The 27,951-nt window shown below is 32.7% G+C and overlaps 2 protein-coding genes across 3 annotated transcripts in view; one reads left to right on the top strand and one right to left on the bottom strand.

Moving 5' to 3' along the window:
• The window catches only part of LOC140059168 (NCK-interacting protein with SH3 domain-like), a 120,509-nt gene that overhangs the window by 82,220 nt on the left and 10,338 nt on the right, over window positions 1–27,951 (bottom strand). The window lies entirely within an intron of this gene.
• On the top strand, window positions 9,435–14,217 carry LOC140059260 (uncharacterized). 2 transcript variants are annotated; one of them, XM_072105126.1, is made up of 7 exons: window positions 9,435–9,690; window positions 10,086–10,360; window positions 10,652–10,773; window positions 11,246–11,640; window positions 11,954–12,470; window positions 12,886–13,013; window positions 13,207–14,217. In XM_072105126.1, the coding sequence occupies exons 4-7, from the start codon at window positions 11,278–11,280 to the stop codon at window positions 13,534–13,536; spliced, it is 1,338 nt and encodes a 445-aa protein (XP_071961227.1). In that variant the 5' UTR covers window positions 9,435–9,690; window positions 10,086–10,360; window positions 10,652–10,773; window positions 11,246–11,277; the 3' UTR covers window positions 13,537–14,217. The 2 variants fall into 2 exon arrangements, with proteins under 2 accessions (XP_071961227.1, XP_071961228.1); XM_072105127.1 differs by lacking the exon at window positions 9,435–9,690 and having other exon boundaries at window positions 9,881–10,360.

The raw sequence follows: 27,951 nt of genomic DNA, 5'->3' as shown, positions 1-27,951 counted from the left end.
TGTGTCATTTTTAAAAGTAGACATATTTTGGAACATTTTCACAATTTGTTGACGTTTTCGTGCGCAACCTGTCATGTTTAACGTGCTCGTAGAACGCCATTTCAAGTTGAAAAGTGAATAAAATAACGTAAAATTGTTAACAGAAGATTTAAAAACACAAATCGTGTAAAAGAAATGCTCATACCTGTTCCCTGCGCCGTGCGCGCGTAAAAATGTGCGCACCAGTGGCAATTTTTTAAACGCTTAAAATGACCTGAATCGTGCTCTAATTTAATCAGAAATTGATTTGAAGCATTTTAAAATTTCAAACGCCATTTACGCGCGCACTTTCTAATGTTACAAATTGCGATAGCGTTAAAAAAGTTAACTATTGATGTGAAGCAAACGTGGCTGAAAATGACGTTAAAAAATATTCATTTGTTTCGAAGTTATAACCAATTTAAGATTTTCAGAAAATCACGCGTAACTTACGCTACGCGGCTCTGACATCGTCAAAAAGCTTGGCTGGACAACTTCAGTAAAATGTCTATATGTTGAACAAGTTACAAAATGTTATGTTAACGCGTTACAGAGAAACAGCGTGCACAAATTAGGAGCATTTTAAAATTTCAAACGCAGTTTACGCGCAGACTTTCTAGTGTTCAAAAATTTGCTGAAGAGCGAAAAAGTTAGCCATTGATGTGAAGAAAACGTGGCTGAAAATTTCGTTAAAAAATATTTATCGGTTTCGAAGTTATGACCGATTTAAGATTTTCAGAAAATCGCGCGTAACTTACGCTACGCGGATCTGACATTGTCAAAAAGCTTCGCAGTACATCTTCAGTTAATTGTCTATATGTTGACCAAGTTACAAAATGTTATGTTAACACGTTCAAGAGAAAACGCGTACACAAAATCGGAGAAAGAAAGAAGAATAATAAAAAAAAAAAGTAACACTACAATAACAAAGGTTATCCGCTTGAGGCGGATAACCAATAAAAAAAAAAAGTAACACTACAATAACAAAGGTTATCCGCTTGAGGCGGATAACCAACTAGACATGAAACTCGTCACTTTGACGAGTTAGTTATCCGCTCGACAAACGCCACGTGCACGTCATACGTTAGAATATTGCACACAGAAAAATATTAAGGCATTATGACCTGAACTGAAGAATATGATATGTTGTTATTTCTGAATTCTGTTATTTTGTGTCATATAGTATACACAGTACAATCTGTATACATATCACAAACAGTGTAAAATAGGTGAAATTACGGGACCGGTATTTTATTGTAATTTTTAACATCTTGACGGTTTCAAAATGAAATGCAAAAGTAGAAATTTCAGAATGAAATTATCTCAGCAACAACATATTAACGTGTAGAAGAAATTTGAATACGTGAAATATTAATGCGCGCTCTTTTAAATGTAATGAAATATAACGCAAAAGATGAAAATACGACTTTTTTTATTTAACTGGCCATATGATGATGTCACAACATTCAATTGGCACAATTTTCACATGATTTTGTATCTACAATACAATAGCTTCCTGAAAACGTTTTAATCGTGATTATCACATTTTATTCTTACGAGCTATAACAGATTAAAATTTACTGTAAAGATGAAATTAATGACCAACGTAATTTAAATTTTTAGGCATGATGACGTTAAAAAAATTTAAAAAAATTTAATTCATGCAAAAGATAGTTGATTGACCTAGAATATATTAAAATCGGGGTGAAAATGGACAACGAATAAGTGGAGATGCGCTCTATTAAATGTGATGAGCTATGACGAAAGAGACAAAAATCCTATATTTTATATTCGCGTGGCCATACGATGACGTCACAATGTCCGGTTAGCCATATTGATTAATGATCCGATATCTACAACTCATCACCTTCCAGAATATGTAAGTAAAAAAAAGTTCTCCACGTAGTTTAGAATCTATGATTGTTTAAAAAAAGGCATAATTTTGACGAATTTTTGAATTTTTTCTTTAAAAACACGCACAAATTGTATAATTCGACGTGCTCGTATGACGTAATTTTAAGTCTAAATTGTTTTAAAATTTGATAAAATTACTATAAAAGGCTGGAAAGACATAATTCACGCAAAAACAGATGTTTTTAGCGCTACGTGCGGACCACGCGCGTAAAATTGTTCGCGCGCGTGGGAATTTTTGACATGCTCAAAATGTCATGATCAGCGTAGAAAGTTGATTAGAAATTAATTTTGCGCATTTTAAATTTTAAATGCGCGTGCGCGCGTAACTTCGTTTAAAAAATGCCATTTTTAGTGCACAGAAAGTTAGCGCAAGATATAAATTAAACTTTTGCTAAGTTTCAACTTACATAGTTATATGGTTTTCAATCTATGTTGAATACGGGAAATTCATAAAATCACGCGTAAGTCACGTTACGCATTTCTGACGTCATTCACAATAGTAGGTGCACAACTTCACGTGAATGCCCATATGTTGACAAAGTTATGAAATGTTATGTTTACACATTTTTGATATAAGCGAGACACAAAAATAGAGGAGAAATGTGCGTGCGCGCGTAACGTCTTGGCAAAACATGGCATTTTTAATCCACAAAAAGTTTGCCCTTGATATGACTTACATTTTCAGAAAGTGTCAAAATAAAATTATGCTTGGTTTTTAGCCTATGATCAATCATAAAAAATCATAAAATCGCACGTAAGTCACATTGCGCAACTCTGACGTCATTCAAAATAGGAGGTGCACAACTTCACGTAAATGCCCATATGTTGACAAAGTTATGAAATGTTATGTTTACAAGTTTGTGAGATACGCGAGACACAAAAATGGAGGAGAAAGAAAGAAGAATAATACTAGATTTGAACTCGTCACTACGGACGAGTTAGGTTATCCGCAGTGCAAAAGCCACGTGCACGTCATACGTTAGAATAGTGCACGCAAAAAAATAAAACGATTATGGCATTGAAAAATGTTAGTGCGCTCTCTATGTTGCGTCGCGTCTAAGTATATACGGTATAACACTATATACTGTATACGTACTACATACAGTGCAGAATAGGTGAAAATAAGTGACCAAAGTTATTGACGCATTTGAACATGATGACGTCATCACATTTTTTAAAATGGTGGATCATGCGAAAGGTAATTGATTGATCTAGACAATATAAAAAAATTGAGTGAAATGGAATAAGGATAAGTAGAGATGCGCTCTATTAAATTAACGAGCTATGACGAAAGAGAAAAAAATCCTATATTTTATATTCGGGTGGCCATACGATGACGTCACAATGTCTGGTTAGCCATATCAATGCATGATTCGAGAAAAACAACTCATCTACTTCCAGAATCTGAAATTTTAAATATTTTCACCTCGGAGTTTAGAATCTATGACTTTTTAAAAAAAGGCATAATTTTCACAAATTTTTGAACTTTTTCATCAAAAACGCGCACAAATTGTTCAATTCTACGTGCTCGTATGACGTGATTTTAAGTCGAAATTGATTGAAAATTGGTAAATGTACTAGAAAAGGCTGAAAAAACAAAAATCAAGCAAAAAAAAGATGTTTTTGCGCTACGTGCGCACGCGCGCGTAAAAAATATGCGCACGCGTGGGAATTTTTGAAATGCTCAAAATGACCTGAAACGCGTAGAAAGTTGATTAGAAATGAATTTTTCGCAATTTGAAATTTTAAACGCGCGTGCGCGCGTAACTTTATGTCAAACATGCCATTTTTAATCCATAGAAAGTTTGCCCTTGATATGACTTAAATGTTCACCAAGTGTCATTACAAAATGACTTTTGCTTTTTAGTCTATGTTAAATACGCGAAATTCATAAAATCGCGCGTAGCTTACGCTGCGCGACTCTAAAGTAAAAAAACGAGCTGTCCTGCACTTCTACACATAGAGGTAAATCTTCTGACAAAGTTATACGATGTAATGTTGATCAGAATTTGAGATACACGTGACACAAAATTTTGGGAAAGAAAGAAGAATAACATAGAAAAACTAGATTTGAACTCGTCACTTTGACGAGTTCGGGTTATCCGCGCAAACGCAACATGCACAAACTTAACCATATGAACCTCGACAATTATTATTCCATCCTATGACATGAAATAAATATGTTAACAGTGCTGAATTGTACCTATTTTGTAGCATACATCATATTACAGTATTTACAGAATACGCTGTATATGTTATATACAGTGTAGCATAGACGATATTACGAGACCCATCTTTGAAATCCAATTATTAACACGATGACGTCATCAAATTGACGTATAAAGATAACAATTCTAGAAGATAAGTATCTAAATAATTACATTAATACAAATTTTAAGAAATTTAAATCCGTAAAATATAGATGCGCGCTCTTTTAAATGTGATGAACTATGACGCAAAATATGAAAATACGACTTGTTGTATTCAACTGGCCATATAATGACGTCACAACATCTAATTGGCAAAATATTCACATGAATCTGTATCTACAATCCAATAGCTTCCAGAAAACGTTTTAATCATGATGATCACTTTTTATTCTGACGAGCTATAACAGATTGAAATTTACTGTAAAGATGAAAATAGGTGACCCACGTTATTTACATTTTTAGACATGATGACGTCATAAAAATTAAAATATTTTTAACTCATGCGAAAGATAGTTGATTGAACTAGACAGTATTAAAATATCTGAGGAAATGGAATACGTATAAGCGATATGCGCTCTATTTAATGTAATGAGCAATAGCGAAACAGTCAAAAATCCAATATTTTACATTCGTGTGGCCATACGATGACGTCATAACATCTGAGGGGTAAAGATTCTGCATGTATTCATATCTGCAACATATCTGCTTACATATTAAATTAAAAAAATTGGGGGTAACGGTTGATCCTGAGGAGCTATAATAGATTCAAAGTAGGCATAATTTTGACAAGATTTTGTCACTTTTGCAAGTAAAACGCACGCAAATTGTCTAAATCAACGTGTTCTTATGACGTCATTTTAATTTGAAATGATGTAAATCTTTTTTAAAATGACTAAGAAAGGCTGTAAAATCATAATTCAAGAAAAAAACACATGATTTTCATGCTCCGTGCGCACCTTACGCGTAATTTTTTTCGCGCGCGTGGGAATTTTTGACATGCTAAAAATGTCATGATCGGCGTAGAAAGTTGATTAGAAATTAATTTTGCGCATTTTTAAATTTTAAATGCGTGTGCGCGCGTAACTTCTTGTGAAACATGTCATTTTTAATCCATAGAAAGTTTGCCCTTGATATGACTTAAATTTTCACCAAGTGTCAATACAAAACGACTTTTGGTTTATAATCTATGACCAATCATTGAAATTCATAAAATCGCGCGTAACTTACGCTGCGCAACTCTAACGTCATATAACGAAGTTTCTTGCACATCTACAGCTACAGGTCAATCTTTTGACAAAGTTATACAATCTTATGTTGACAAGGATGAGAGATATGCGACGCACAAAAATCCGGGAAAGAAAGAAGAATAACAAAGAAGAAGATGAAAAAAAAGATATTTACAATCACAAGGGTTATCCGCAACTTAAAGTTGCGGATAACCAAAAAAAAAAAAAAAAAAAAAAAGATCCTGACAATAACAAGAGGTTATCCGCCAAGTGCGGATAACCAATAAAGAAAAAAAAAAAGATCCAGGACGATTACAAGGAGTTATCCGCTACTAAGCGGATAACTAATAATAAAGATTTTATACAATAACAATAGGTGATCATTTTATTCTAAATGATCACCTAATAAGGTGATCGAATAGTATGTTGTTAATTGGATATGATATAATCTGCCACAGTATGCATAAGTATAAAAATGGATACGCTGGCTTTACGGGCTATATTGTAAAAATTCTTGTTTTTAAATAAATTGTTCTCTTTTACGTAATTGTTTGCGTAATAAAAGACACGACAGACGTATATTCTCTATATAATATATTAATTACAGTACATATTAATAGAGGTAAATTATTATATGCCTAATATAACATTATGCCTAATATAATATTTAAACGTGTTTAGAAATGGCCATTTTGAAAAGACACAGTCCTTCTCCGAGACCTGTGAAATACAAAAAAAAAATTAATTTAATGATTGATAATAAATATTTATTAACCAAGTAAAAAATATCCACATAAATAATCTAGTTCCTAAAAAATATCAATTAAATATATATATACGAAAAATGTATATCCACGTTCTAGCATGCATCCCGCTCGATCCATACAAAATAGCGCGACCGATTTCAAACGCGACCGATATCATCAAAAGGATTATAGCTCTAGCGGCGCGCCATACAAAATACCGGAAGTTGATTTTATCGCGACCGATTTCAAACGCGACCGATTTCAGACGCGACCGATTTCATCGTAAACCCGACAGAACACCCTGTTCCAACTGCTGAGCGTATGCTATACTATTCTTCAAGTGAAGACGATGAAGAAGGCCTAAGGCCTAGGCCTAGTCCTAGGAGTAGATGATACAGAAGGGTCGCCTACTGGGATTTCGACTACCGAAGTTCTTCCGACTACCGAAGTTCTTCCAGCAGCAAAGAGAAAAGCATGGGAGGTTTCTTCAACATATTTCGATACTTCTGATGATGACATACAGACAGAGTCAGCAGCAGCAGGTGAGTAACAATACAATAGGCCTAGCCTACAACAATGAATGTTCATACCTAGGTAGGCCTAGGCCTAGAGGCCTAGTTATTTACTACTACTAGGCCTAGGCCTAGTACTAGGCCCTAGGCCTGGGCCTAGTAAATATTACTTATTACTAAGCCTAGCTAGAGATAGGCTCTAGCCTAGGCCTATTCATATGGGAATTTTAGTATGTAGTACTGTACTGTGTTTGGGATAGAACAAACTTAATAGGGGTAATCAACCATTTGCCAGGTAGGCCTACACTCAAAATGTGTGCCGGCCCCCTTAATAGGCCTATATCCACTTGTTTGTGGGAAAGGGTGTCCCAAAGAAGAGATCAAACATACACATTTTCAATAATATTTTACGATGTGTGGCATATAATTAATTATTTAAAATAACGATAGTGAGGCATTTGATGAATAGGCGTCACGCTTGCCATATGATTGTTTGTTGCCTACATTCCTTGTTGTTTTATCATGCTAATTACTTCCTCATTTACATACAACCTGTCCTATTGGTATATAAGTACTCTAAGCCTAGGCGTTGTTTTCTGTTCTGGTGGATGATGAGAATAGTTTCTCAAAACATGTCAATTTTTAGGCAGTTTGCCTATTCATATGCTTCACTATCGTTATTTTAACTCAAAATTTCGGTGGAATCATTCTTGATTTAATATCTAATTAATTATGTATGATAATAATTTAATCAAATTGCAAATTTTTCTGATTACGATACAGAATCTGTTTGTCAAGTAACAACAACACACAGCACTGCTTATCCAACTGAGCGTATGCTTTACTATTCTTCAAGTGAAGATGATGAAGTAGGCCTAATTGTACGTGGGAACGGTTCAATTCAATCAATCAATAATGGATGTTCTGCTGTTGATGATACAGAAGGGTCACCTACTGGGATTTCGACTACCGAAGTTCCTCCAGCAGCAAAGAGAAAAGCATGGGAGGTTTCTACAACAGATGTCGATACTTCTGATGATGACATACCGACAGAGTCAGCAGGTCAGTAACTTTAACAATACAATGACATGTTATGTAGTTATTTACTAGGTTAGAGTAGAGGCCGCCTCTAGGCCTATCCCTATGTTTTTATGGGCCCGATCTGGGAGGTAGCAATGTCGTATTCGATTGGGACATTTATCGTTGAGTATAGTTTTTTTTTTGTTGATTTACCTTTCCGTACTTATAACACAATTGTGTGCGTTGAGATTGTTCTTAACAAAGAAGTTTGCATTGTTAACGTTTTCTATTTCACTGGACCACCTCTAGTTACGTTCAGTATAACCCCTATTAAGGCTTCAGGAACAAAATAATGTCCCCTTGGCAAGGGTTTTTTACTGGAAAAAAAAGAAATTATTTTGATATGTAAAATAAATAATTGATCTGGAATCATAAAATAAAAAATTGAAATTAGCAGTCCCTTTTAAACAATAAATGTATCTAATTATTTCTATGATAATAGTTTAAATTGCACATTTTCTGATTACAACATAGACTCTGTTTGTCTAGTAACAACTACCAAAGTTCCTCCAGCAGCAGAGAGAAAAGCATGGGAGGTTTCTACAACAGATGTCGATACTTCCGATGTCGATACTTCCGATGATGACATATCAGCAGGTCAGTAGCAATAACATTAACCATGAGCTTTTGCTAACCTTTCTTAGTAGGGCTCCTACCAACTTTATACAAAACTTCATCTAGGCTTGGGTAGGGAATTACCTTTTAAGCAGCCAGCCTAATAATACTACTACTACTACTACTACTACTACTACTACTACTACTACTACTACTACTACTAGCCAGTAGATATTAGTATCCTCTATAGAGGCTAGTTTATTTATTTAGATTTACTTCCCTACTACACCTTTAAATCATTAGCATACTTAATAATTACAAAGGTGCATTCTTCAGAAATAACAAAATACAACAAAAACCTCATTATTAATAACGATGAGAATAATGGTGAAAAAAAAAGGATAAATGGTAATAACCTCCCATAAAGCCTCTAGCTCCTGGATCAAAATATTATCTTCCACTATCCAAAATTTGAAAATGTCTGCTATCAATCACCAGTTACCCCAAATGAAGAATTACTGTACATTTATGTTGCATAGGCTGCTATAAATATTAAACTACTATATTTTTATTTAGCCTGCAAGAGAAATACAGGAGGCCTAGAGACTGTAGAAACTAATTACCTTAATTCATCTGGATCAAGTGATGATGAGATTAAAATCTCTAATCACACAAGTAAGCGTAGTGGTAAGTTTGATATGTCATTAATTTTTAAAACTACTTTTATTAAATAGTGCTTGATGTTGATGGTTGTGCTGTACCTAAAAGATATGGAAATTGCTGGTTGTTTCCATTTGTGTCTGATTCTATGGTCAGGTTCTAATGTTATGTCTTTATGGTATGTAAATAGGTACAACTGTCTAATGAACAAGGCACCTGCACAACCTGTAATTGAACACTCGAAAATTGAAATTGAATTATCTGAACCGAAAAAAAAATTGTTTGTCAAAGAATTAAAAGTATCTATATATTAATGCGAATTAGTCACCTAGTTTTACGTAACCTCCAAAACTTCTGAAACCGTATTGACTGATCACATTTTCCGCAATTGGTACCATATAATTGTTATTTTGTTTGTTTGTTTTTTTTGCCAATGGATAATGCAAGTTTATTCTTTCTGTAGAAAAAAGGAAAAGGAATCACCTACAGCCAATACACAACTTGTATTTGACCTGCTGTTGTGCATTAATGTGCATTGGTATGCTACATTTTAGAGAAATAAAACAGACAAGGGAAGCATTTCAAGCAATGACCGAATATGAACAACGCTGTTGGATCCTTAAATATTTCAATGAACATCTCAGCACATCCGGAGGTGCCACCAAAATCTGTCTACTAGTTGGTGCTAACAAAGTTTGTGCAAAAGCATGGATGTTAGTAAATGGTATTGGCCGGTCAACTTTTTACAAAATAAGGAAGCAAGCTATTGGTAATTAATTGTTTAGTTTTACAGTACATTTTACATTATTTAATTTTACATGCTGTTAATATTACTTTTAATGTATGTGTTTTAATGTTGCTGAAACGGAAAGATTACTGTGACTGTGTGAAGATTACTTTCCATTATACTTATAGTTGTATTATACAGGGACATAGGCATGATCTGACGAGGAGTGGAGAATAACTTTTTTTTAAATGAATAGAATGCATTTGATTATTGTTTAATTATTTTTACACAATAAAATTAATATGCTTAACACTATGTTAGAAAGATAATGCAAAATGATCATAAGTCATTAATCAATGGATTAAACCAAACAATAATAAAATAGTACAGTATTTGAAATTCCTAATATTTGAAATTTACATTTTATTTCTTTTCAGAAGGATGCTGTTATCTTTTACCACCCAACTTCACCAGAAAGATGGTATATAGCAATTCAACTCAACAGTGTCGGGCTTGGTTTATTAAATTTTGTAATGAATACGGTGATCAAATGCCAACTAATGGACAAATCCATCTACCATCAACGCTTACCAAACATGATGTGTACATGCATATGAAAGATGAGTTTGAGCTAAGAAATGAAGATGTGTGTGCATTAGCGACATTCTACAAGTTTTGGTGTGTTGAATTCAAGCATATTGTAATACCTGAGGTATGTTTACGTTTTTACACTTATTATGGTTTGTACCAATGGACAAAATCCATGTCATCTTCATTGACTGAAGTATTTTTTAACGTATTTTTATAAATTCACTTCAATGTTATACAGAAAGTCCTGTAGGTTCAATTTTCATTCATAATAAAATACTGGAAAAACATACTGTACAATCCAGATGCATGTATGATGGGCCTCACAACTCCTTCCCTACATTCACTATATTGAATGCAAAATTTGTTTAATTTTATATTTTTACGTGCTGTATTTTTTCAATTTTTTTAATAGGAAAATCGTTTTGCAAAATGCAGCAAATGCACCAGAATTAAATTTGAGCTGCACAAGACAAATCAAAAGCAAAAACGGCAAATACTAATGATGAAGAGAGAGAAGCATTTACGAAAACAAAAGTAAGTATGCCTACCTATTTTGTGTACAAAACCAGTAGTTTAAACCTTTCAACAAGAAATTCTGTTGAACTTGTATACCCGGTATTACCATAGATAGGAAAAATAATTATTGCTTCCACTGTATACCTCCTCTATAGTATTATTAGTGTTTTTAAAAATAATTCTAACTTAATAAAATTAAGAGTGATTGAAATAAAACAGAAAATAACGGGGAAAAATGGTAGAAAATGAAAATAATTATTGTGTATGAACAATGAATGAATAAAAGTGGTTGTAAACAAAAAAAGAGAAAAGATAAACAAAATCATTATTATATAAAAAACCTCTACATTTAATCAATAATTTTAATAGATTAGAAGTAAAGCATTGTCTCATCTTGTCATCGGCTAATAGATAACATATAACTAAACAAAACAAAAATGTATTATTAAATGCAAAATAAAACTATAAACATATGATTTTAATTTTTCAGTATTGAACGTCGAAAGTACTATAAACATAATTATGCAGAAAGCAAGACAGAATCCCAACAAGTATTTGTCAATAATTATCGATGGAATGGACCAAAGCAAGACTGATTTACCATCTTTTGCTTGCGAATCAAAAGAAACGTCGAAGATGTGGAAACTAGCCACACATGTAACTGGTGTTCTGGTACATGGGCGACATGGGCACTGCTTCATTGACCTAAAGCAGTTTCCACATGACTCAAACCTAACCTGCAACATTATACTGACGGTGCTGTCAGAGATACAACCTCTACCACCAGTCTTATATCTGCAGTTGGACAATAGCGGAAAGGATAATAAAAACAGATTTGTTTTTGCCCTATGTGCTCTTCTTGTAGCGTTAAAGATTTTTCGAAAGGTAAATGACTATACATTTATAAATGATATATAAATAATAAAACAGTATACACAGTGCACTTTAAAGAACCCAGTTCATCATTCATTTACCCTGTTCTCGTTCACCACAAAATATCCCCTGTGTTGGGTGATTTCCACCAGCCTAATAGGACAGTAATTAATTTACTATTGGTAATTATCTAAAGACATAAAATATTCAATAACATTCTAGTCTAACTAGATGAGGAAAAAATGGAAATATACTAAAAATGTATTTTTTTTATTTTGCTTTGAAAAGTTTTAATTTTAAATCATTACTTCTTTTACTCTTTCAGATAAAGATTGGGTTTTTAATGGTGGGTCACACTCACGAGGATATTGACCAATTATTTTCATGTGTGGCCAAATACCTGAACAAATATAGAGCATCTACACTTGATCATCTTCGAAGTGCTGTTGAAAACTCGTACAAAAAGTTGCCGATTACATCAAGTATCATTTCCTATCTGCATGACATTAAGAACTGGTTAGTACCATACATGCAAGACATACGTTACCACAGCAAACCACACCAGTTTAAGTTTGTTTTGGCTCAAACCGGAAAATGCATCATGTCCTATAAGAACTGGTCAACGGATTGTACTTGGTGTGAATGTGCAAGAGAAATGGACACACTTCCATATTTGCTCAAGGAAAGCCCTGCTGATATACCAGTGTTGTGTACTCCTGATTTTAGTAATGCAGATATACCAAAGTTAAAAAAAAGTCTGGCGTCTGTTGCAAATTTTTTGCGAATAGAAGAACGTGACTGGTGGGAGGAATTTTTAAATAATATAGAAGAGATCACAGAAGGTATGTACTGTACTACATTGCATGTGTGATGTTTCACCATTTTACACATATATTTTTTGGTTAACAAGAGAATTTTGATTTTAGTATAGATTCAGCAGCTATACCAAAATTCAACTATTTACTCCACACAACTATGTTGGGTCACATTCACCAATGCATGCTTCCACTGATCATTTTATGTGAGAACCTAAAATTATCAAATAACATGAACGATATCTAGTGGAGTACACTGGAGAAACATGCCTCCTGATTAATTCATAAGATAAAATCAATCAATCAGCATCTGATTAGCATGGTGCGCAATGTATTGGCCCAGCTTTTATGCAACAAACACCTCAGCATAAATATATCATGATATTTTGTATGAATGTATATTATTTACTTTTTAAAACTAATGCGTACTCTTTTTTTTTAGGAAATGAACAGCGATTTTTGCTCCATGACATCATTTTTAATGACAACAATGCAAGCCCTATGAGGGAGGAATCTGATGGAAACGAGACAGACATTAGTGACTCGGATAATGAAAATGAAATAAGACCGGTATGATAAAGATATTATAGATTTTCAAAATTACATCTTTGAAACATGTAATGCAACATAGTTTAAAGCAGTGCTTATATTTGGGATATGATCTCATAATCGCATCAAGCAAATGCATCAACGAAAATTCTATATTTTTAGGGTTGTAAGAAAAATGATTATGACTTTTCTATGCTTTCTCCCACACTACTAGGTACACATTGGTAAATTTTCGAAGCGTAAGCCACCACAGCAACTCGATGTTGGTGCTATGGTAGCAACAGCTTTAAGGAGATATCCCACAGAATGGCCTCAGATAGGCAAAATATTCAGCATAAATAACAATGAGGTAGAAGTAGTGTGGTACACTGGAACGTATACTTCCCGGTTTGTTCTGTGTGAAAAAGATGGACAAGAATGGCGAGAAATAATATCGAAGGAGGAGGTGATAAGTATATTTAATTTAACACCAACTAGTAGATTGCCTACCAATGTTATTGTTAAATTAAAAGAATTAAGAGATGACTTTTTAAATGAAAGTTAATGCAGGGAGTTTTACAACTCACTGGTTGTCACAATAGGGTGCACATTAATGGAATTTTACATGTATAATGAATCTAAAAAAAATTATTTAATTTTCAACCAATTTCATAATTGTATATAACAGTAGCTCAACGATATACTGTAGTCAAGTTTATGACCATGTAGTTTATATAACAATAGCTCAACCATATACTGTAGTCATAAAGTTTATGACCATCTAGTTTGTATAACAGTAGCTCAACAATATACTGTAGTCATAAAGTTTATGACCATGTAGTTTATATAACAATAGCTCAACCATATACTGTAGTCATAAAGTTTATGACCATGTAGTTTATATAACAATAGCTCAACCATATACTGTAGTCATAATGTTTATGACCATGTAGTTTGTATAACAATAGCTCAACCATATACTGTAGTCATAAAGTTTATGACCATGTAGTTTATATAACAATAGCTCAACCATATACTGTAGTCATAAAGTTTATGACCATGTAGTTTATATAACAATAGCTCAACCATATACTGGAGTCATAATGTTTATGACCGTGTAGTTTTTATAACAGTAGCTCAACCATATACTGTAGTCAAGTTTATGACCATGTAGTTTTTATAACAATAGCTCAACCATATACTGTAGTCATAATGTTTATGACCATGTAGATGAACTTTATAGTAAAGTTGTATTAAAACAATGAATGATTAAAAATTAAAAATATTCTGCAGTTATTAAAATTTGTTTTCTTTGCTTTGTGTGTACTTCGCGAAAAAAATGGACATTATAAAGATTTTTTTGGCCCATACCATTTATTTTTTAATTAAATAAAGCAGTTTCTGCACATTAAACCTAGTTTAAATAAGAAGCTCATAATCCGAACAAAACTCATTGTGTAATGTCTATTGTTGTTTTGGAAAACGGACAGTATATTTTAACCTAAAAAAGCTAGTATGTTTTTTTCTATAATTATAAAAATGATAGCGAATTATAAATTTATAGAATAAACAAGGATTTGCATATTGTCGATCTATTTTATTGATCTTTTTCTATCTCTAAAATATTTACCATAATGTACATTATGGCTGACATTATCAAACTGTATGCTTTCTCAATAATTAAACAAATCTTACAACCACATCTGTTTTTTCAAATAATATTTTTAATTCTAATGATAGCTTTTTTTTAGGAAAATTCTATAAATAATGCGGATTGTAGAAATCCGTTATGGCACAAAATCGTGTTTTATAAAAAAGGCTGTTTCGCTGGTGAAAACATTCGGTTAATAGAAGACCTGCTTTATTATACAGAGTATAATGATATCGAAGGGGCAATAATTACCGTAGATTTTAAGAAGGCTTTTGACTCTATTAGTAGAGATTTTATGTTCAATGTTCTAGAAAAGTTTAACTTTGGAATGTTCTTTTGTAACTGGGTAAAAGTATTATACAATAACGTTGAATCAGGGGTGGCGCCAGGATCTTCCCGACGCGGGGGCTACATTCCCCGACGAGGGGGCTATGCGAGCGAAGCGAGCAACACAAGGCTGGGGGCCAGGGGGCCGCCAAGGGCCGAAGCAACGCGTTCTAGCGTCATTTGAGGTCATTTTAATCAAATTTAGGGTAGCCATTTTTTCCATTTTTTATAATGCATAAATAAAATACTGCGTGCAAAAAAACGATGCGCGATGACTGTTTCAATCCATATTTTTCAATTTAAAAAATAAAAGTTCAAAGAAAATTTAGAAAAATAGAGTTGGAGGTCCTGGACTTATTATACTTCAAAACATGAAACAAAATATATAAGTCCCTATCATGGTTGTGACTGAGCTAAGAAATGTTTGAAAAATAGAGATGTTAGGTCCCGGAAAATACACTTCTTGTACTTCGAAATATGATCAGCTTTATTGTTGGGGCTGAGCTAAGAAAATGTTTCAAACTAGAGCTGCAGGTGGTCTTCAAAAAATTGCATTTTATACTTTGGAAACATCAGGCCCAGAGGCTTAAAAAACGCAAGCGTAGACCTTTTTAGTCGGGGAAATAAGTTTATTCCTCCCAAGTGTATGCCTGCGTACCATCTGGACTTCCGAGTGGTGAGAAATTCATGACATACAGGACATTGAAAATTTAATAACTTAGCTATAATAAGATGTTGGCTAAGCGAAAATGGCATGTTTTTTGTTTAGTAATAGATGAAATATTTATTTTAGGTGCCCCACGGTACAGAAGGTTAATTGTAAATTAAAAAATTGGTGAACATACGAACAATTAACATAATTTGTTTTTGCTGTAGTGTAGCGTACGTCGACACAGTACACAACGTAACCGTCGTCGGTAAACTTCCCCTGGAAAATAACTACACGGTACACATTTCGGTCCCTGGATGGAACATGATATCACGACCGAACGTTGAACGATTCGTACAAAGGGATACCGCCAGACAAGTGCGTACCTATAGCTATTGTTTAGTAGTAAGTTGGATCACTGGCAATAATGAATGCATATAAAGTGCATAATATCACTCTGACGTACTCTCACGGTCAATGAAACGTCGAGGTTTTCTAGGCGCTGAAGCTACGAAGTGAACGCGAACGAATTATATTCCCCGACAAAAAGTACCCGAACCGTCGGTAAACTTCGCATGGAAAATAAATACATTACACATTTTGGTCCCTGGATGGAACTTGATATCACGCGTCTCGACCCAACGTTGAACAATTCGTACAAAGGGATACCGCCAGACAAAAGCGTGCCTAGCTAATGTTTAGTAGTAAGTTAGATCGCTGGCAATAATGAATGCATATAAATTGCATAATAGCACCCTGACGTACTCTCACGGTCAATGAGACGTCGCGGTTTTTTAGGCGCTGAAGCTACCAAGTGAACGCGAACGTTTTTTACTGTATATTATATTCCCCGACAAAAAGTACCCGTGTTCCCTTTGGTAACCGTCGGTAAAACTTCGCCTGGAAAATAACTACATTACACATTTTGGTCCCTGGATGGAACATGATATCACGCGTCTCACCCAACGGTGAACGATTCGTACAAAGGGATACCGCCAGACAAGTGCGTACCTATAGCTATTGTTTAGTAGTTAGATCTCTGGCAATAATGAATGCATAAAAGTGCATAATAGCCCTCTGACGTACTCTCACGGTCAATGGAACGTCGTGGTTTTCTAGGCGCTGAAGCTATATGAAGTGAACGCGAACGTTTTTTACTGTATGTTATATTCCCCGACAAAAAGTACCCGTGTTCCCCGACGGGGGGGCTAGGCTCCCCGACGAGGGGGCTAGAGCCCCCGTAGCCCCCCCCCCCCCCGCTGGCGCCACCACTGCGTTGAATGTGTCACAGTTAACAATGGTTGGGTTTCAAACAATTGTAAAATGGAAAGAGGTATTAGACAAGGTTGTCCTCTATCTGCTCTGTTATTCATTTTAGTGGTTGAAGTAATGGCATCTAGAATAAGAAACAAATATGACTATAAGGGTATTAAACTTCCAAATAATGAAAATAACATAGAAGCTAGAATAAGCCAATTAGCCGATGATACTGTTTTGTATGTTGGTAATGACAAAAGTATTAAGTCAGCAGTCAGTGTAATTGAACGTTTTTGTGAAGTATCTGGAATGACACTAAATAAAAAAAAAACCAATGCTTTTTGGATTGGTAAATGGAAGAACAGAATAGATAGACCTTTAGAATTAAATTGGGTAAAACACCCGATCAAAATTTTAGGCATATATGTAGGATATAATACAGAAGAATGTACCAGAAAAAACTGGGATGTTAAATTAATAGAGCTAGAAAAGACTTTAAAACAATGGAATGCTAGAAATCTCTCAATTTTTGGTAGAATAATAATCCTGAAAAGTCTTGCACTATCTAAATTAACATATGCTGCAAATATCACTGATGTTCCAAAATATGTATATACACAAGTTACAAATCTAATAAATAATTTTATTTGGAACAATAAAAGGAAAAAGATAAAAAGAAAAACTCTAATTGGTGATGTTGAGATGGGAGGCATTAAAATGCCTGATTTTACTCTTCATGTTAACGCACTCATGTGTGGCTGGTTAAAAAGAATTATTAATGATGATGGTGCTAAATGGAAAAATATTCCAATGTATTATATTAAAAAAATATGTGATGTTAATGTTTTACTTAATATGTCATGTTATAACATTATTGATGTTAATTCTGATAAAATTCCACTGTTTTACAAAAATATGATAAAAGCCTACATAAATTATAACAGAATCTCTAAAAAAAAAACCTGAAACTTTGGGGAAACCACTACGTTAAACTAAAAAAAAAAATCGCTTTTCTACAAGCATTGGATTGACAGTGGCATTATCAGTATTAAAGACATTGTTAATAAGAACACTTTTTTAACATCAAACGAAATACTGGTGAAACTACAATGTAAAACAAACTGGTTAAATGAGTATTTGTGCATTATTAAGGCAATACCAATTCAATGGAAACGTATTATTAAGGAGGTAGATATTTTCAATTGTGATGATAATGATGAATTAGTTGGGACAAAGTATGAGATTAATACTACCAAACTAATATACTCATGGTTTGTGAAAGAATATTTCATTATTCCAATGTCACAACTAAAATGGGAAGAGTACTTCAATGATAACAACATTGATTGGAAAACTTCTTGGTTACGGAAAGTATGTAAAATGAAAGATAAGAAACTAGCACAATTCAATTATAAGATGTTACATAGAATACTGCCTACCAACAAACGGCTGTATCAGTGGAAAGTTAAGGAAACACAAACGTGTGACAAATGTGGAGAAATTGAAAATGAAAATCATTTGTTTTTTAGTTGTAGATTTATTCAGAAATATTGGAGGAAAATGCTTAGTATCTTTGTAAGTTTAAATCACAATAATATATCATTTAAACAATTAATACTAGGAACGGGAGATAAGCTAATAGATTATATTTACACTTTTGCAGCATTTACTATTTATAGAATAAAAATGTTATCTGCACTAAATAAGCCAGTGGGTAAATCTTTATGGAATTCATTTAAAAGCAATATGTTATATAACATTGAATGTGAAACATATAACAATAAAGAAACAAGTATAGAAAAATGGGTAGCTTTAAGAAATAAGATTATGATAATATAATTTCTAATTTGATACGATTAACCGAAAAAGAATTACAGTGATACGGGTTACTGGTGGTACTGAGTTATTATTGTTTTTTTTATCATGTATATAAATATATTGTATAATCCGGGTTGTAAAATGAAAACAAACAAATGAAAATGTGTGAACTATTTTAAAACGGGATAGATGACAATGATGATCCTGTCAAGTGTATAACAAAATATACGAAAATTAATGAAAAAAGGAGTAATACAGAATTCATATATTTAAAAATGTTACTTATGAACTGTAACGACATTTACAAGTTAAATAATACGATTTTATGTAATATGAGATAATATGAATGTGAATAAAAGTGGTGTTTGCGCCACAAAAGAGAAAAAAAAAAACAACAAAAAATAATACACTACATTCTCCCCTTTTTTCTGATTTTCAACTTTTATAAATAAAGGTGAGGTGATATCTGTTTGTACACATTACATTTTCCCCTCTACCTCAGATTTGCACCTCCTCATGGCAATATTAGCTTGCCTTTCATTTGACATTGTTTCGAGTGTCAAACGAAGTCTAAATCGCCCACTGAAATGCTGAATACAAATAACTGTACTGTGAAATATAGCAGACAAATGTAGTGGTTATCTATTTATTGTATTGTTGTACAGTATTATTATTAATATTGTTTTAAATCAATCCGTTTGAAATGTGTGTCTTTTTTTTTCAATATCTGTAGGTATTTAAACGATAACGCTATAACTACCATAGATCAAGGTGCATTTTCTGCTTTTGCTTCATCACTTTCAATACTGTAAGTTAATACTGTGTAGACTTGTCCCAAGTCTCTGTTATTGTCTTTTTTCTGTTGTCGCGTTTCGATGTTTTCTATGCAGTGTGTACACTTACCATACGTATGAAACGCTATGTTTGTCAAAATGTTTAATAATCTGCATGTAGTTGTTTGATGCTCTGTACAATTATCGGACTCATTCATTAATTCTTGTCATACAACAGATTATGTGTCGTAGACATAGTCTGTAAAATCTGTACACTTTATAATAGCTTTGTTCCCGATATACACACATGGTACTCGTCCGTTGGACACCCGATTCTCGTACGGTGGTACCTGTTTATGTCTAAAGGCAATAAACAACACCTGCAGTTTCCTGCCTCTTGACTACAACCTTTCTCTCACTAAACATTACATTGTTTCTTTTTAAATATGATGTTTGACCATTAAGTCTACTTTAAAATGACATAACATCAGTGCCATATTTTAGACATGAACGCGCATTTGAGCACACAACGGCGTCTTTAAAACATTGCCATGAGGTCATTGTATCTTTGTCCAGTAAAGATAAGTCAACATTAAAACAAATTGCAACAACAATTTTGTTTGGTTTTGTTTGCTTGATATGGTCCAAATGAACATCATATCTAAAGTTTACCAAAAGGAAATTGGGTTAATTAACATAAATTCAAAATGATCGCCATTTACCACTTGAAGTCTCATATCTCCTTAATTAATGGTTGGTGGTGGTGGTGGTGGCACGGATAGATATACATGTTATATTATATTATATTATCATATTTAAATTACAGTATGAAGTCATAACTTGTAGTTAAATCTGTCTGTTTTGTAAAGAAATTAGTTTAAATTATTGTAAATATAATAGTAATATATGCTTAGATATAATATCTAAAATGAACTACTGTATATATTTCAATCAAAAGCAACAGTTCGGATGACCTATTTTTGTATTACAGCGTCCGTGCGTTACGTCCAAGTTAGTAAACCACTAAAGACATAAGAATGAGAAATTTCTTCATGACCTAACACCACTGAATCTTTTACTCATTTTTATTTTAAAATGTTTTTTTTGCAGTTGGATATATGACAACGAATTAAAAAATTACAAAGATAGTACTTTTGAAAACTTGATCAACATAAACGAATTGTAAGTATTCACATGGTTTTTTAAAGCTAAGATCATCGTCAAAAGTGTGCAATATATTAATATACAATTAATATAAAAAACATGAACCTACAAGTCGGTGTAAAGTTTACATTGATATTGATTATTGATCCGATGGTCACATACTTTAATCAAATTAACTTAAAAACATGAATTTCATAATATAAAAATAACGCTTAAAAGAGAACGACGTTTCGACTCCATAATATGGTCATTATCAATGGACTTGATAATGACCCCATGATGGAGTCGAAACGTCGTTCTCTTTTAAGCGTTATTTTTATATTATGTATTTACAATAAACGTACTCTCATTCGTAACATGAATTTTGCATAAGATATAAGATAACTTAAATCTAATCAAATTAATCGACTTAAAAGTACGAACGTATATTCAGGTAAGACATCGTTATCGAATTACTATGTCGATATATAGCAAGATATTTCGATAACATGTGTATTGTACAAAAAAACATAAAAAATGAATAGGTCATTTGTAGTTTGAATAAAGTTTACTACTAAAAATATAAGGAAAAAAAACAAATGTTTTCAGTTATAAAACATAAACGCCAATCTGAATAAATTACAGTTTTTTCAGGAAATTTATTATTTTTTCTTGATCCATGGTCTAAGTGAATAACTATATCATGTTTTTATTTGTACATCACCAAAAATAGGAAATCGGATCATCGCCGCATTTGCTGCCTTGTTTATAAAATTGAAGTCTGCTCTCCGAGAGTTACCCTTGCGGCATGTAAAGAAATATTAAAGGGAAAATTTCGAGAGTTGATGTGTCCGATGGATTCGACAAGAAGCACCGAAGATTTTACGGTAATGTACAGTAGTATATGAATACACAGCACTGTGTTATCTTACCTTAACACTGACAATCCACCTAACTAAGTAATATTTTATTCTTCATTTTTTGGGTCATTTATTTCATTCTGCTGTACACTTTACATCTTTCTCTATATTATATTCTCTGTATATTATAGACAAACAATGTTTGTTTTTTTTTCAGTTTTTATATTTTTTAAGCAGTTACAATAATGTGACCGGTAAAAAAACATTCATACCAATTCCATTAAGTTTTACAAATTCAGAAGCATTTTACAGAAATCCTTTTCTCGCGACAAGCGCATTGTTTCGGTCTGGCTGTTATTATTATATTATCATGTTTGTATTGCTGAGCGAAAGGAGTTATAAGAATATGTTGTTGAAAAGAAATCTCTTTAAAATGCTATTTTTATTTGCCATCCCATGATTTAAGTTTTGGGAGGTCAATTGCCCTCCGTCTCACCGTTCCCATGCCTGTGTTGAACGCCAGTGGATTTTAATTTAAAGTGGTGAATTTGCAACTCGCAAAATCGATAGAACTTTGTCTACCTTCTGGCGAATCTTTTCGCGTGACGTGTAAATGCTCAGTGTGAACCGGCTTGGCACTTAGGCCTACCTAGTTTGCATGTGAACATATAGGCAATTGTAAAAATCCCAAACGAGGCCGATAATTTCCTCAGGAATATCCCACTACCCCGTTTGAAAAGAAACGCATTATGATTATCGGAAACAACAACTAATTTTCTTTCCATTTTTAATAATTGTTTTTACGTTTTTTTTCCTTCTGCAGACGATGGCTCCTGATTTCTGAACTGAGAATGCGATAAAGCATATTCCGTTAACAACGTTACAATCAAGATGGCCACGGATACTTTCATCCTGGCCATCGGCTTCTGGTTAGCGGAAGTGGCAGACATATGCTCTGCTTTCCATAGTAAGTGTTGCGGAAATAAACTGTTTGTTGATGACGCTTTGTGTACAACTCGTAAAACTTAAAAACAAGGTTTCCTCTGAAATTTCCAGACGAAGACTAATAATTTAATCGTGTTTATATCAATCATTTTTACAGTTTATTGTTTTCTAAATGTTTTTGTTATTGCATTTTTGATTTTGCATTAATGACCTTACAACACTTCATTATCACAACAATCAAGCCTCATATATTTATTGTACAATGATTTGTTTTTCCAAATGCTACCGTACTTCATGTAATTCTGCACAAAACAATATTCAATACTGCAGACTTTAATTCCATCTTTCTGTTTCTATCCGGAAATCCATACATCGATCCGATTTACTACAAATAAATAACAAACTTTATTTTGAGAAATACATAACCATTGGTTATACCATAATTACAACGATATAATGATATGCCTATAAAGTGAGTATAATACAAACACGTGCTTTTTCTAGCTGAGCTGTGGGCTACATAAGACTTATACTACTACTGTAGGTCATTCAGCATCTTCATGCTTCTAATAAACCCTTTAATCCAGCCCTCACTCTAACTCTAGCCTTCTTTAAGCCTCTAAACCTCAGTCCACTTCAGGCTAAGCTGTAATTGTATCGACTCAACAAGCTACATATATTACAAAAGAACACTGCACAAGTATACATAATAAATAGGTCTAATTTGCATAAACCATATGGTTGTGCTGTGCTTGTGTTGATACCCATCACAATAGAATCACTGAAGTGTGACGGTTAGTTAAGTATAATTATACAAACACAGGCACAACACACAATAAAGATAGGATTGACACTTTCATTGTATCTTCTTAAATTAAATATCAATTAATACCTATTGTTGAGAAAACTAAATTTCTTGGTGTTTATCTGGACTGTAAGCTAAATTGGAAACATCAGATTACTCAAGTCGAAAACAAAATATCCAAAAGTTCTGGTATCATATATAGATTATCATCTTTCATCCCTCAAAACATACTCCGGATTCTTTACTGTTCACTAATCCTCCCTTACCTCACTTACTGTAATATTATTTGGGGTAATACATACCCGTCCTACTTAAACAAACTGTTATTGATCCAAAAGAAAACCGTAAGATACATAGCAAATGCTCCTCCTTTATCCCATTCCAATCCTTTATTTTCTTCATTTGGTCTTCTTAAAATTCAGGATATTAACCATCTTCAACAAAGTATTTTCCTCTATTCATGGCTAAACTCGATCCTGCCATCACACTTTAATGATTTATTTAGTTTCAATCTTAATTTTCATAACCACAGTACTCGGAGCGCAAATCAAATACGTATTCCTTTTTTTAAAACTACTTCTTTTAAATATAGCATTAAGTTCACTGGTCCTAAACTTTGGGATAACGTACCAGTTAATATAAAAAGTGCTTTGTCTAAGAAGAGTTTTTCTTTTAAATTGAAACGGCACCTCTTATCTAGTTATGTTTAATTATCCTTTCACTCATTGTAGTTTTGATATTTAGTCTTTTCGGTACCCTGAATCTAAAAGTCTTCATTACTGTTTTTGTCCTGTTTCCGGTTCCCGTGTTGTCCTGTTTTTTTTTTTCTCATTTTCTATGGGCTGCCTTATACAAGCTTTGCTTTTTAGGAATGTTGCCCCTCTTATTTCAATAATTTTTACTGCTAATTTTTATTTTCTATGAAAGACAAGAGAAATAAATGTTACTTTGATTGATTGATTGATTGATTGATTCTTCTTGTCTGCAAATATTTAAAATGTAAAAACATCCGTATTGTTGTACAGTAGTAGCAATTGACAACATTTACAGCATGCTAATTCATTTCGAAGTCCCTCTCATTTGTAAAAGTAATCTCGAAAAGAAGCCCAGCCAAGAGCCCTAATAAAGAAGAAGCCCATGAGCTTCTTTTTAAAGTTTTACGGTTAAACTTATTGATGTACATTGTAGTTTGGTGGATTTGGTAGATAAGTTGTTGTTTTATTTCAGTGTATATAATGTTGGCTTTTTCATTAATATTAAACATTTACATTTATCGATTTACAGTAGTTCGGTGGATTAGTTTTATGTAAGATTTGGTAGATAAAATGTAGTATTTATTTCAAATGATGTTGGCTTATTTCATTAATATAACCTATACATTTATCGATGTAGTTTGGTGGATTGTATTAGTTTTATGTAAGATTTAGTAGATAAAATTTAGTTTTTATTTCAAATGAGGTTGGCTTATTTCATTAATATAACCTATACATTTATGGATGTAGTTTGGTGGATTGTATTAGTGTTATGTAAGATTTAGTAGATAAAATTTAGTTTTTATTTCAAATGATGTTGGCTTATTTCATTAATATAACCTATACATTTATCGATGTAGTTTGGTGGATTGTATTAGTTTTATGTAAGATTTAGTAGATAAAATTTAGTTTTTATTTCAAATGAGGTTGGCTTATTTCATTAATATAACCTATACATTTATCGATGTAGTTTGGTGGATTTTATTAGTGTTATGTAAGATTTAGTAGATAAAATTTAGTTTTTATTTCAAATGATGTTGGCTTATTTCATTAATATAACCTATACATTATGGATGTGGTTTGGTGGATTGTATTAGTGTTATGTAAGATTTAGTAGATAAAATGTAGTATTTATTTCAATTGATGTTGGCTTATTTTATTAATATAACCTATACATTTATGGATGTAGTTTGGTGGATTGTATTATTGTTATGTAAGATTTAGTAGATGAAATGTAGTATTTATTTCAATTGATGTTGGCTTATTTCATTAATGTAATCTATACATTTATCGAAGATGTTTGGTGGATTTTATTAGTTTTATGTAAGATTTGGTAGATAAGATTGTGTTTTATTTCAATTGGTGTTGGCTTTTTTATTAATATAACCTATACATTTATCGATGTAGTTTGGTGGATTGTATTAGTTTTATGTAAGATTTAGTAGATAAAATGTAGTTTTTATTTCAATTGGTGTTCGGCTTTTTCATTAATATAACCTATACATTTATGGATGTAGTTTGGTGGATTGTATTAGTTTTATGTAAGATTTGGTAGATACGATGTTGTTATATTTCAATTGATGTTGGCTTATTTCATTATACCTATACATGGATGTTGTTTAGTGAATTGTATTAGTGTTGTTATGTTGTATTAGTTATAAGTAAGATTTGATAGATAAAGTATACCGTACTATATTATTATAATTAATAATCGCTTTTCATTAAAATGAAGATAAAGTTATTATTATTATGAACATTTCATAGGCCATATAAAACAAATACTATTTGTTTGTATCTCGATCCCCACTGATGAAATTCCTTTTTAAAGAAAAACGAATTTCAAGAGCTGATGTTGGCTAGCCGACCTCGTAAAGATTGAAGCCCACCTCCAAGAAATAACAAATCAAAAAGAAGCCACTCTTTATTTTGAAAAGGTAATTTCAAAAAGAGGCCCACCATCGATTTAAAGCCCCCCTGGGATTATCTGGCTTATTTTTAAAATAGTGTAGGCTTCTTTTTCTAGGGGGTCGGTTTGGCCGTGCAACGGATGTTATGCGAAGATATTTGCTGACCGCTCGTTTTCGTTGATTTTCAGTTGCAATTTGCCAAGTAACATTAACAATATGGATTACTATAATCTATATAAATTAATAATTTAAAAATCAATTAAAACCTTTTTATTTCAAATAATATTATTACAGTATGTGAAGCGCCGCTGATTATGTGCTTATCATCTATAATGTATATCGCTAAATAAGTGTTAATGTTAATACCTTAGTTGATAATACTGTATGCATATAACGAATGTGTTAACATGAACATAAACATGAATCTGCTTCAATATTTGTTTGGACGAGATATATATTAATATAGTGGAAATTCAGTAATTTAGTGATAATTGACCTATGACCTCTATCGTTCATTTAACGTTTTTGGTACCAAAATATATCGGATATGACCAATACTGACGAATAGACAAACATTACGGTAGTATAGGCTACTTACTTGCCGTGTACACTGTGGTCGGTCCACTATATGAGAGAAGCCGCCTTTATTCTCATCTAATATAATATAAAAAAACTTAAATACTTATTTTTTTGGCCTTTTAAAAAATATTGATGTAATTGTTGTGAATTTTATTGTTACAGTTATAGCATACAAGAGTTTTTGATTTAATGTAATAATGTAATTTCCATAGGGTTGGTGAACCTGTCCATTATTATTATACCGTCATGGGAGTAATGTGCTTTTGAGTATATACATATATATTTTATATTTTATTTTTTATATAACATCACCTGTAAGTGGGAACATTGTTCCTGTTGGAAAGTTTTTGAATAAAAGTAAATAAATATTGGTGTTTTACTGTCCACAACAACAACATTATAATGGACAAATTAAACGCGTACCGGTATAATGACATATTTCATCAACCCTGATCTATAACTTTGTTTGCTTTATCATGTTGTGATTAATTGGTATAACCGTATCAATGTATAGTCTGGTGAAGATTCTGTGAAAACAAGTATTACTGCTGCATGCTTGGTACATTATGCTTGGTTCCACTACAGAGACGCAATGCACAGAGAGCAACGTTAGTGACCAATCACAAGTGATGTATTTTGTGATTGGTCAACTCACTTGCATCCAGCCTATGTACTTTTATTTTTTTCGGTATAAAAAACACATAAAAAAAGCAGCAGAAGTATTTCATTTACATAAAATCAGTATTCAAAGTTAACAATGTAACCAATATTAGCCTACAAGCGATGGGTTAATCGAACTCTACTGTCGCTTGTGTGATTGGTCAACTCACTTGCTTTGTGTCTACCTATAGGCCTATCCTCCTTGCATTGCGTCTCTTGTGGGAACCACAAGCTTTACTTTGTGTGAACATTTATTAATATTTGATTTAAATAAATCATTGCTGTGAAAATATAATCGTTAAAGTTATTTTTTTGTACTTTTAGTCCTATAATATTGTTTGGTTTGGCTATCGAGGCTCTGTGGTCAGATGTAAATAATATTATATTATATTATAATATTTCGTATTTAATTATTGGCAAATTACCAATAGGCCTACACATAATATTGATGCCCTTTTCGGGAAGACATACTAAACTGCGTGCGGTGAGATGTACGACGGGACAGACAGCCGGTTACAGAATATAGCAGAGATATGAATAGAATGCATCATTAGACGCAACCATTAGCGGAATGACTGATGTGAGTGAATAATGTGTTTTACGGATGGATTCAAAAAGACTATCATACCAGAGGGCTGTTCACTGGTCAAATGATTGACACTTTGTATCACCGTTTGTAACTGGAGCTGTGACGACATTGCAAGAATACTAGGACAGATTTTTTAATTGAAAAGTGCCTTGGTATTAACATGGAGATGAAAACAACTTTTTCTATCTTTCTTTCTAAAAAAAATGGTCACTATAGTTTCAAACTAAGCATAGTCCACCACCATAGTAATTAAAATAACCAAATT

The sequence above is a fragment of the Antedon mediterranea genome, chromosome 9 (genome assembly GCF_964355755.1).
Source record: "Antedon mediterranea chromosome 9, ecAntMedi1.1, whole genome shotgun sequence".
Taxonomy (NCBI): domain Eukaryota; kingdom Metazoa; phylum Echinodermata; class Crinoidea; order Comatulida; family Antedonidae; genus Antedon; species Antedon mediterranea.
This window is presented reverse-complemented; position numbering and strand designations above follow the sequence as displayed.

Excerpts from the sequence above, each read along its gene's own strand:
- LOC140059260 (XM_072105126.1), top strand. The coding sequence starts at position 11,278 with ATGCAGAAAGCAAGACAGAATCCCAACAAGTATTTGTCAATAATTATC. Across the intron at positions 12,471-12,885 it reads TATAGAAGAGATCACAGAAG|GAAATGAACAGCGATTTTTG; the intron begins GTATGTACTGTA and ends CTTTTTTTTTAG. Across the intron at positions 13,014-13,206 it reads ATGAAAATGAAATAAGACCG|GTACACATTGGTAAATTTTC; the intron begins GTATGATAAAGA and ends CCACACTACTAG.